This window comes from Nothobranchius furzeri, chromosome 3 (assembly GCF_043380555.1).
Source record: "Nothobranchius furzeri strain GRZ-AD chromosome 3, NfurGRZ-RIMD1, whole genome shotgun sequence".
NCBI lineage: Eukaryota > Metazoa > Chordata > Actinopteri > Cyprinodontiformes > Nothobranchiidae > Nothobranchius > Nothobranchius furzeri.
This window is the reverse complement of record NC_091743.1, coordinates 50,932,699-50,945,181: the sequence shown is the minus strand read 5'-3', so window position 1 is coordinate 50,945,181 and position 12,483 is coordinate 50,932,699. Positions and strand designations below refer to the sequence as shown.

At 43.2% G+C, this 12,483-nt stretch overlaps 1 protein-coding gene across 1 annotated transcript in view; it reads left to right on the top strand.

Annotated features, from left to right (window-relative positions):
* Positions 1-12,006, top strand: part of mapkapk2a (MAPK activated protein kinase 2a) — a 51,597-nt gene extending 39,591 nt beyond the window's left edge. Inside the window, exons 3-10 of the mRNA XM_015959588.3 lie at positions 7,239-7,303; positions 7,458-7,537; positions 7,636-7,762; positions 7,844-7,919; positions 8,002-8,126; positions 9,062-9,147; positions 9,228-9,308; positions 11,626-12,006. Coding sequence (XP_015815074.1) covers positions 7,239-7,303; positions 7,458-7,537; positions 7,636-7,762; positions 7,844-7,919; positions 8,002-8,126; positions 9,062-9,147; positions 9,228-9,308; positions 11,626-11,775 — 790 coding nt within the window. The 3' untranslated portion in view covers positions 11,776-12,006. The remainder of the gene's footprint in view (positions 1-7,238; positions 7,304-7,457; positions 7,538-7,635; positions 7,763-7,843; positions 7,920-8,001; positions 8,127-9,061; positions 9,148-9,227; positions 9,309-11,625) is intronic.
* The last annotated feature ends 477 nt before the right edge of the window (positions 12,007-12,483 follow it).

The following is a 12,483-nucleotide window of genomic DNA, read 5'->3' as shown; positions in this document are numbered from 1 at the left end:
CAGTGTTTTACTTCATATGTTCGATTTGTTTTAACATCCCACCACTCTCCACTAACATGGAGATACCAAAACCCTTTAGTGGTTATCACCGGCAGTATCTGATATCTACACACAGTCATTACTGATGTCATATTATACTGATCCCAGTATCCAGTACACATAGATTTATTACAAATCGTCATTTCTGCATGTAGCTGTAGCCATAATGAACTACTGATGTTCCATAATGTTCGCCATGCATGATAGTTATTACTCATTACCTGTATTTGAAACCTATTTCTCTGTGTCTCAGCATGAATAGTCTGCAAGGAACAGACTGTCCAATTACCTATGTGTGACAAATTATGCAATGCATCATAAGTTTCATTCCAAAGCTTTAGATTCCATTTAAATACACTTTTCCACACATCACTTCCTTCTAGCTGACTAGATACAGTCGAAGGCATCCATCTTGCAGTCTTGGTGACAGCTTGTGCGGTGTATTCTCCAGTGTTGGACAGCATAGTTCGTGTTACCTCATTGTTTGCTGTGTTAGCCAGACCATACAAAGTTCCAGTTCCTCCTAGCACGGTGTCATACCATGCTCGCCTCCTCCTGTTGCAAGGCGGAATAGGAGGGAATTTCACAGTCCATCGCACATATTCGGCTACCCTTATTTGTCCCATTTGTTGACAAGTGTGAACCAGGGGAGCTACAGCTGTCTGCGTAGCTCTAGCTGTGTCGGGCAGCACCCAGAATATGTACAAATAGGCGCGTCCTCCTGTGATTACAGTTCCATTCCTGATCCGGAAATCGCGATCAACCTTCATACTCCAATTTGTGCCATTTTGTATGCAAGTACCATTCCCCTGATGGTATGCACAGATGCACGCTGCAGAATTAAAGGTTACTGTTGATCCTTGAACCAACACCCCCGGGCTGATCACCCTTCCTCGGATTTTAAGACATCCTCTGCACCGGTACATCTTACCGGTAGATGTTAGGTTTCCCAAGTAGCAAGCGTCATTTGCTCTGCATGTGAATGTGCCTTGAGTGCGGTTGGACATACTGCTAACCAATTCCAGATGGCCCATGACCCCTTCTTCCAACACTTGTCCTTCCGTGAGCCCCCAACAGAAATGTGCCCTCAGTGCGATGACAGCGAGGACATGGAGGACGATGACCAAACATCCGACACCACCAGGTCCGCGGAGCCCATCCATCGCCTCGACAAAGGTTCAATCCTTTTGTAGGGGAAGGGGACCCAGTCAACCACCGTCACTCAGACACCCGCCTATGGGATACATACAAAACTGCAGATAGAATGACAAGCATTAATTTTCTCTCCTGTAACATTTGTTTATCGGAATATTAATCCATTTTTCCTCTCCGGGGAACAATACACTTACCACAGCATCTTTTCCCTGTGCAATAATCTCTCCAGCTCTGGGAGGACCATTGAGCTGCTCCACCCACACTTTTGCCCCCGCAGTAAAGTCTGATGATTCAAACCCAATTTCACCCCTCTGAGTGATAGTGGTAGGTTTAGTAATCTCTTCAACTTTGGACATTACACACCGTTTGATTACTAACTGAGCTATCTTGTCTCCTTTTTCCAGTACCAACGGTTCTTTACCTGTATGCTGACACACCACACCTATTTCCCCTTGATAGTCTGAGTCTATTACCCCAGCTAAAATGGTTAGACCCCTCAAAGCTAAACCACTTCTTGGACACACATGAGCATAAGTTCCTGGTGGACATTGTATTCCCAATCCTGTTTTTACCACTGTCACTTTATTGGTTACTAAAGTGATGCTTTCCAAGATTTTAAGATCTAATCCCACAGAGCCCGCAGTTGCTCTAACAGGGAGTTCTGCCTCAGAAGTTAGTTTCCACATTCGTATAGGAGGGTCAGTAGAAGTTGTTTCCCTTCCTGCCCTGGCAACCATTAGCATCAGTGGAGTAACTCCATCCCCCACGGGTCTGTTATTTAACTGATGTACTGCCCTAGTCAGATTTTCTCTCCATTTGTCCAAAGAATTAATAACCGATAGTTTCCTTAGTTTCTCTTTCAGTAACCCATTCATTCTCTCAATGAGTCCACTAGCTTTCGGGTGATATGCTACATGATAGATCCATTCTACCGCGTTGTTCTCTGCCCATTCTTTGACCTTATTTCCAGTGAAATGGGTACCATTATCAGTCTGAACCTGCAAAGGTAGTCCATAATAGGTCTCTATTAATGACAGACATTTCAATGTAGCCTCCTGATTGGCGTTATGACACGGATGCACCACCAGTACCCCTGACACCGTATCCACGGCTGTGCATGCATACTTACAGTTTTTACTTTTTGGCAATGGTCCAATGAAATCAATCTGCCAACACTGTCCCGCTTGTTTACCTTGATGTATCTGTCCCTGTATATGTCGAGGGATTCTCTTTTTCTGATGTTGACAAGGTTCACAATCTTCTATGGCAGTTTTAATATCATCAATGATGAGATCTATTCCTCTGTCCCTCGCCCATTTCAATGTTCCCTGCACACCCCAATGTCCAGCAGTAACGTGAGCCCATTTGGCTAATCCAGGACTTGATTGTCTTACAGCCTGAATTTTCACTATCTTATCTACAGTCTGATTATGCAGGGATTCAGGATCATTGTTATTAGTATGAGCATCCACATGTAATACTGACACAGGAATATTTTGGCATTTCTCCCAAATGTCCTTCCATAGGTCAGCTCCCCAAACCTCTTTTGAATGTATCTTCCATTGTGTAGCATGCCAAGTTGGCATCCAAGTTAACATTCCTTGGGCTACTGACCAGGAGTCAGTATAAATACTTACTCCCTGCACCCCAGCCGTCATTATTACCATGTGTACTACTTTCAACTCCGCCCATTGACTACTCTTTCCTGTCCCTGTGAGTTCCATAACTTGTTGTGTACCAGGGTTAAATGCCCCAGCCTTCCATTTCCTGGTTCCTGCCACATATTGACAGGAACCATCAGTGAACCAGGCTCGCTCCTGCTGCTCTGGGGTGAGTTCGCTCCATCTTACCCCCAGTTTCACAGGAGAATCCTGGATTGGTTTTACCTCAAAAGGCACTTCATCCATTTCTGGAACGTCTGCCACTTGCTCGTGGAGCATTGATACTCCTTTTTCTACAATGTTTCCCTTTATTTTATCAGGATTGCCATGAATTACCGAGGCCTCCGCCCCAGTGTCAACCAATGCCATTACTGTCTGTACTGATTTTTTCCAATAAATCTGTAATTCCACATGTGGTCTGATATCATTTATTGACCATCCTGAGGCACTGGCAACAACCTGAGCTTGACCTTCATCCTATTCATCATCATGTTCCCTTCGGTGCTGTTTTTTCTTTCTACGCTTCACTGCCGCCACCTGATAACACTCATCTGAACTCTCCTCCTCTGAAGATTCCTTGGGAGGGGCGGAAGGTTCAGCAGGCTTCGACGCCACCTCCCTGATCACATTCTGCAACATTCCAACCAATTCTGACACAGACATCCTGTCGTCCTTTTCAGGACAATGTCTGAACTGACAATGGACCTTCAGTCCCATTTGGCTGCATTTCTCCATCAATGCATTAGTGGGCAATCCATCAATCTCCTCAAACGGCACTCCCGCTTGTCGCAGTGCCCTCCACAGATCTGTTCTAGAGGGGCCCATTGCCCCCCCTTTACGACCCCTTGAATGTGGATCAATCCTGGGTTTATTTTCAGTTCTAGCTCCCTCTCTCCTCGTCTCAGACCAATCACCCAGCGTGGTGAGTTCGCCAAGACGATCTTTTATCGCGGCAAAAGTCTGGTCTGCCGCGCCAAACAACAAGCTGGTCACCATGGGTTTATAATGTGGTGGGGCATGTCTGATGAGGTGATCTCTAGTTGCCTTAGAGATGTTACAGTCCACCACTCCAGCTCCCCCGTTTTGAGCCACTTGCTCTCTAATAGTGAGTCTGGTGAGCCGCTGAATGGCATCTCTCACTGTCTGCCATTGCCCTTTAATCTCAGACCAGTCCGCCGTGGTAGGATAGATTACATGACATGCCAGAGCATATGCATCCCCCACATTGAAATCTTCATCAGCTGGCAATGCCCGGACTGTAGCCCGGTATTCAGCATTTATCTGTGCATCAGTACTTAATCCTGAAAATCTCATGGCATCACCGGCATCTATGGCTATATCACACGCGCCATCCTCCATAAGGCGATTAAGCCAGGAGTCAGTTGGTTCGCCTGGGCGCTGTTTCAGCTTCCCATTCATGTGATTTAACTCATCTTGTGAATAATCCTCTAGCGTTGTTAGCAGCCTAGGGGCGGGTTGTGGCTGCTGTTGTAACATCCTTCTTATATTACCCGCCTCATCGAGTTCCGGCCGTCCCTGATCATCCACCATATCTACCAGTATTGGTGGAATAATTTGCTGTTCTCGCCGACGCCTAGTAATAGGTCTTTGTTCTGACATCTTTATCCCCTGTAATGATGGATACAAGGGCTGAGGTGGTGGGTCAGGTTTAATCGCCCACTCCTCCTCCTCATCATCCCCCCAAAGATCCCCGTTCCATTTCTCTGGGTTCCAATCTTCACCAACATTCTTTACAAACGCCCGGATCTGAGCAGGACCTGCTCTACGAGGTCGCTTCTTTTCCTTCCTTTGCGCTCGAGACACAAAAGTCAGCGTTTTATCCAAAACATTCTGAGCATGCTTTAGCTCTTTCCCCATCACACACACTCTCTGCTCAAACTCTGAGCATGATTTTTCAACTTCTTCAGCATGGATTTTCTCCTGCGCCGCTCGCTCTCTACAACTGCTCAATTCTAACTCCTGTTTTTTCCATGCTTCTGCAAAAAGCCACATCATATCTCTCACTCCTGCCAGCGGCGCTTTTTTTTTTACTTCTATCCGCGTCAAACGGTCCAGCACCACGGCGGGGCTGACCACTCCATTTAACTCTCCCCACGGCCCAGGGCGTCCACCGCGCTGCCTTAACATATCACCAATGGATCGGAACTCCTCCGTTTCCCAGCCGGGAATCGGCACGGGAATCGGCGTTCCCTCCCCAGAAGCACTCGGCTCCTTTTTGCTTCTCCAAAAACACTTCATTGTTGCTGGAATAGCTTGACTGATCCTGTTCGTGACGCCAAAAATGTTCTAAAATAAAATGTTTTATTTTATTTTAATTACCTTAAAAGACTCAAAGTCTCTTTTTACACTTTATATTTATTTAATCAGGATCGTTTGTCAAGTCGACGCCAGAAACAATGAAACACAACTTGAATATTAGAGGAACAACAAGGCTTTATTCAACCAGCATTCATACAAGTTATCAATCATGAACAAAACATTTCTCTTACCGTTGCTTATGGGTGGAGAGCTGAACACCCCAGTTAGAAAACGTAATCCATGAACCTCGTCAAATAGAATCCTTCAAACAGCTCTAACAGCTCTGAGCTCTGCTCTGCTCCTTATACATTCCCTGATGTGCGTGCAAAGCTGCACACCTCCACCAGGATTACCTTGATTACATCCTCATGATCACATTATGTTCGGCTCTCCTTGATTACATCCTCATGATAAGTGTGATTGACAAACAGTAGTGATCAATAACTTGTATAAAGCAATTATACAACAGATGACAAGTTCATTTTTATTACACAGTTATGAAGTAGCTTGCTATCTAGAGACTTTAGATGTCTTGTCTGACAGATTTTATATCAGTTTACAAATAATGAACCAACATGTCTTTGTCCTGGCCTCCCAGGAAACCACAGAGCACCTTAAAGACAGTGGGGGGAGAAAAAATCCATTGCATAGTAGGTCTGAACGATTTTAGGAAAAGATTGATTTGCTATTTTTCCCAGCAGAAAATGCGATTTCGGTTCAATTCACAATTTTCTGCAAACAAAGGTCCAACGCTATCCTGCCAAGCCATCCTGTAGATTAGGTGAAAATATGGTCTAGATTCTAATCTAGTACAACAAATCATTCACATTAATATTTACTGTTTAATCATACAATAAAACAGTTAAAGCTATTAATATTTTCTCCCATTATCGTTTTTTTAATGTGTTTGTGAAGCAACTTGTATTTGTGATTTTTATCTAGAGAGGAGCTTTCTAAAAACATGTTCTACTCCAAAATGCATGGAGGAAATCTGTAGGTAGAAATAGCTTTTAAATGTATTAAATAACAAAAAATGCACAGTTTCCCTGCATTACCAAGGCTGACTGGCTGCACGTTTTTCACAGCCGTCTGATAGTTTTTCCTCACTAAAACATCAGTCCCGGGAGAGAGACGCACGCATTCTGACACCTTAGCTTGTTTGAACTAACGTGTGCCATCGGAAACATTCAAGCCAGTTTTAAAAGAGAAGTTGAGCTTTCAAGTTAACTAAAGTGAGCGACTCCGCACTCGCGCTGATGAAGCATAAACCAAGCTTTTAGAAATCAGCCTGAATCTGCTCCGATGTGGGAGGAGTCTCTCTCTCTCCCTTGCTCAACTACGTTCTCTCTCTCTGTCCCGGGCTCACCTACGGTGCCGTTATTATCGGCTCTAGCAGCGCTGTGTGTGGGAACATAAAACAGGGAAAATAACCTGAATATGCAGCTCTGACAGCTGTGGAGTTGGGCTCGGCTCTGGACGGTACACCCCACCCCCCTCCCGTGCGCTGGCTTTTGCCGCCGCCATAACACGGGGAAAACCCTGGATGTAAAAAAAAATTACACAACTGATCCCCGATCAGTCAAAACCGCTAAAACCGCAGCTTTGACGGTCACGTGATCGTGCTGTTTGAAATCGCAATTTCAGTCCAAAAACGATAGATCGTTCAGCCCTACTGCATAGTCATCGAATCAACTATTGGGATCATTTTGATAAAGTGATGCACCCTAGGATTAAATCTTTAAACCTTAAAGGCCTGTCCTTATTTATTTTATTATAAAGCGTAAAGTTTTTCTTAGGAATTCTATCCAGCTTCCATTGGGTTCCTCACCAGTAAAGAAGGTTTCTGCTGCACCCCGTCCTTTTGGGAATAGTTAGTCACATTAAAACCTGCTTGTGTTTCTCTAGTAGGAAATCAATCCCAAAGCACCAGTGTGGAACCATTTTATTGGCTTTGTTCCAATGTGCCAGCTGTAATACTTGATAGAATTGACCTTTGCATGAAACAAAAGGTTTTTTATTTTTTAACTAAACGGCATGTTAAGTCGTGTGTTTCTGTGTTTACAGTATGGATGGTGGCGAGCTTTTTAGTAGAATTCAGGACAGAGGAGACCAGGCCTTCACAGAGAAAGGTAACAAGCCCTGGCCGGACCTAAAATCTGCAGCTACATGAAGTACTAATATGTGAAAAAAGTGCACCTTCTAATAGTTGTGACATTTGTCATGTTTGTGTCGGCCACAATCCATTAGTGAATGATTTTAAACAAACTTTGTGTGTCATTGTAGAGGCTTCTGATATTATGAAGAACATAGGAGAGGCTATCCAGTTCCTACATTCAATCAATATTGCTCACAGAGACGTCAAGGTTTGTGTTTAATTAATGTGGTTTTATATTAAATGACCCATGTCTCCAGTTACTGACCTGTTTCTGTTGATTTTGTCGTGGGTTTCTGAATGCAACAGCCAGAGAACCTGCTGTATTCTACAAAGAGGCCGAGCGCTATGCTCAAACTCACCGACTTTGGCTTTGCTAAGGAGACGACCTCACACAACTCTTTAGATACTCCCTGCTACACGCCCTACTATGTTGGTAAGAATGCCCATTCTGATCTGTTCTGTTGGGTTTTGTCATTAGCTCACTCTGTGTTCATGCTCCAATCTCTGTTTGCAGCTCCAGAGGTTCTCGGCCCGGAGAAATATGACAAGTCATGTGACATGTGGTCGCTGGGCGTCATTATGTATATCTTGTATGTCTGCCTTTGTGTGATTTACAGCATGGTTGATTATTCAGTGCCATAGCTGATGTTATCGTTCTTAATATTTTAACAGGTTGTGTGGGTACCCTCCATTTTATTCTAACCACGGGCTGGCTATCTCTCCTGGGATGAAGAAGAGGATCAGGATGGGCCAGTATGAATTTCCCAACCCCGAATGGTCCGATGTATCAGAAGAAGGTACAGAGCTCTCCCTAATGCCAGCTCACCGTAGCCTCCATCCTTCCCAGATGTTTAGGACCCCCATAGCCCTTGTGCGATTTATCAAAAAGGATCAGAAGACACATTTCTTTCTTCATAATACACACCTGCTGAGGGCTGGTTGAGAAGGACTGTTCAGGGAAGATTCACATGACTTCAAAGCATTAAAAAAATCAGAAATGGTTTCAGCAAAACTCATAGAAAGTCCTGTAATTTCATGTTATTTCATAAATTATAGATCGTAATAAAACTTTGTTCTAATAATGTCATTTTTAAGTGAACACATCCAGTGCTAACGGGGGGAGTTTTACTTGATTTCAGTCTTTAATATGGATATTCTCACTTTCCTAAAATATTTGATTACCTCCGTATCGATTTTGTAAACATCTTATGTAAACACAACTTCGAAGCTGATCTTAAGTCAGATCCAGGAATTGAAACCGATTCAGAGGTTTCCCTGCGTTTTTACTGCTGAAAGTTAGTTTCTGTTTTCTGACTAATTTGATGGTTTTAAAAAGAAATGAAAATTGGAGCTTTGATATCTAATTTCTCTCTAAATGATGCCTGCAGTAGTGAAACGAAAACATCGACAACGTTTTCTAACTTCACTGCATAAGTTGGAGTTGGATAATCCTGTTCATCGTAGATCTAGGCCCCGGAAAATCTGGTGAGGGAAAAACAGAAGAAAAAGGCATCTAGCAGCTTCCTTCAAGGCACCTCCAGCTTTAGATATAAGACGTCACTAAGAGAGTTATTAATCTTTTATGTTAATGTAGTTTAAACTATTGGAAAACAAATTATATTTACGGTTTTATCCTTTATTGCTACTCTCCTGTGTTTGATCCGGGAAGTAACTCTAGAACAGAGCTCAGAAAATGAAGTTTAACATTTAAAATCCCATCTTGTGTCCGCAGCTAAACAGCTGATCAGGACCCTCCTGAAGACCGAGCCCACCCAAAGGATGACTATTGCAGAGTTTATGAATCATCCATGGATCAATGTAGGATTCATGAAACTTTTAGTTCACATCACTGTTATTGCTCTAGAGTGAGTTTGAGTTGTGTTTGTTTTCATTTAAAGCAATCAATGGAGGTCCCTCAGACCCCCCTTCACACCAGCCGGGTTTTAAATGAGGAGAGAGATGCCTGGGAAGATGTCAAGGTGAGTTTTCTAATGACTAAAGTAAATCTCACAAAGTTTCTTTATTCTTCTTGGTTGCTGTAGATTCTCATTCAACCAGGTCATGTTAGTCCTAAAGGGAAAAATATTACAACAGATCTGTTGAATGAAAACCTTTCAGATCTTTAGTTGTGTAGATTTCTAAAGACTTTAACAGCTGACATGACTTTCTATCAATTTGGATGTTTTCACACTACATCCTTATGTGAAGGATGTAAACACCTGCCCCTGGTGTGTGTGTGTGTGTGTGGGGGGGGGGGGGGGGTATACAGTGGTCCCTCGTTAATCGCTGGAGTTATGATAAAAAATAACTCACGATAGGTCCCCCCCCCCCCCCCCCCTCTCTCTCTCTAGTATGGGTAAACAGTTTTATTTGCACACACTAGGATTGGGCAATAAATTGAAAATGTATCTATTGAAATATCTGACTCTTATTCAGATGATTTTTTTTCCATGTCAAATTTAATGAAAAAATGAAAATATGTGTGTAGGTTGGCAACCATGGCCCTTGAAGAAGCTGTACCACCTTGAGTCACAAGAATTCACGTGACAGCCCCATCTAGTGGACAACTTTAGTTTCTGCGCACACCTGTAGTTATTGTCCATTTATGGTTATCGAGGTGAAATCCTCAATATATCGTGATATTGATTTTGGGCCATATCACCCAGCCCTAGCACACCCACTCCAGCATTTCCTCGTCTTGTAGAGAATCAAGTCTTCTCCTCCTGTAAAGACACGAGCGCAGATTACTAACGTACTCCAGTTGTAACACGATGTGCTTCTGCTGACATAGCCACTCTCCTCTGCAGACGTGCTCATCCCAGCGCATGGCCACAAGGTTTAGACTGTAATACCCCTCACTACACACTTTATGCACTTTTCTCAGACAGACATTAATATTTTCACACCTTTCTGTCTTGTTTAAACACTCTCAAAGTTCAAACCTTTGTACCTTTGGACGCAGAACTCAGTATGCAAGAAAAAAAAGTGGGAAACTACGAGGGGGCGAAAGGTGATTTGCGTTATAGTGAGGGACCACTGTATATACACTCACCTAAAGGATTATTAGGAAAACCTGTTCAGCTTCTCCTTTATCCAATTATGTAATCAACCAATCACATGGCAGTTGCTTCAATGCATTTAGGGGTGTGGTCCTGGTGAAGACAACCTCCTGAACTCCAAACTGAATGTCAGAATGGGAAAGGAAGGTGATTTTAGCTATTTTGAGCGTGGCATGGTTGTTGGTGCCAGACGGGCCGGTCTGAATATTTCCCAATCTGCTCAGTTACTGGGATTTTCACACACAACCATTTCTAGGGTTTACAAAGAATGGTGTGAAAAGGGAAAAACATCCAGTATGCGGCAGTCCTGTGGGTGAAAATGCTTTGTTGATGCTAGAGGTCAGAGGAGAATGGGCCAAGTGATTCAAGCTGATAGAAGAGCATGTGGTGGAACGGGAGCTTTGTTCCCTGGATGTGCGTCCCACAAATCTCCATCAACGGCAAGATCATATCTTATCAATATGGGCCAACATTTCTAAAGAATGCTTTCAGCACCTTGTTGAACATGACTCTAAAGAGCAGTGTGGTGAGAAAATCAAATGATGGAGCTAAGTTTTCATAGCCTAGCTACCCATCCTATGTATGTAGTCTGGCTGCGAACTATTGTAACGGCTCAAATGGGCAGAATCTATGGTTGTCCATCAAATTGTCTCTGTACGTAATTCAACATAGGACCAATCAGAGCAATGAACGTGACACACTCATATCGATGGAAAACTGTCAACGGGGCAGTTTGCACCGTGGAAGAACGGAGTGGTCATGGCTTCCAACAACAACCTCAATGGTTTCTGTCGTTTAATAAATTGTTAATTCTGGAAGATTTGTTCAATTTAATGCCAAAACCAGTTAAAACGTATTCCATTCCTGAGCCAATGGCATCGTTGTTTTTCTCTGTCGCAGCTCTAGCGTTAAGCCTGACCAACAAACATAGAGCGCTGTGATTGGCCAGACACAAAAATGTTGGTGCCAGTGGTAGACTTGCTGAGGCTAGAATGGAGCGTGGCTATACTGACCTGCAGAGCAGAACCTTTTGTGTTTGAGTCTACACCACAGAGCGCTGTGGTCAAAGTTCAACCTTAAGACATTGAATAAATAAAATAAATAATTTTATTAAATAAAGTAAAAAGTGAAAGGCTAATATTTACATTAGAACATCTGCATTTATGTTTCCATAGAAACCACAGGCTTTGAGGGGTGAGTTAAACCATCTAATGACTTTATTTTCCTTGTTCCCCAGGAGGAAATGACCAGTGCCTTGGCAACAATGAGAGTCGACTATGAGCAAATCAAAATCAAAACCATCGAAGACTCGACCAATCCCCTGCTAGCTAAAAGGAGGAAGAAAGCCAGTAATGCCATGAAAGAGCCAAAGTCAGCCACCCACTGAGAGATGCACGCTTGCATGCACTTACAACACCGGTTTTGAACAGGAAGCAATAATTAGTTGACAAGTTGCATTGCATGGTTTTTTTTTTCATCAGTGTTTCTTTTTTGGGCAAATTTTGTTTTTATAAAAGTGTTTTTCTCCTGTTTGTTACTGTATCATTATATCAAGTTCATCATTCTGTTCTGATGGCACGATGATGAGCTGATTTGTGTTTTTACACCAGAGAAGAGATTATATAATACAGACAAAGAGGAAGTATCCATCTCTCCTCCTATTTTCAGTATATATCAGGTTGTGTACTCAGAGGGACTTGAATGTTGGAATAAAGCCTTAGTATTAGTAGTAGTTGTCCTCTAGCCCACTGCCCAGCTCCAGTTTCAGCACTCTAACCTGTGAATGTTCTATCACACGGCTAAACCCCAAAAATGGAAACAAGGGAAGGTTTCTCTCTTAGTGAACATGAAACACGAGCAGATGTATGTTTAACTGACAGGAGGAATGTAAGTACTATGTCGCCGTATGTTGGAATTAGTCGCAAATAGACGCCGATGTGTGTGGTTCGGATGGGGAGTGTCTTTCAAGTCCTGTTTTGTGTTTATGAATGTTAAACTGAGGCCTATGCACTCTCACCAGGACAGTGTGCCACTCTGACGGAGCACCTCACTCACTGCCCCCCTCTCCAACCCAAATCCTTCTTCAGGTTGAGTA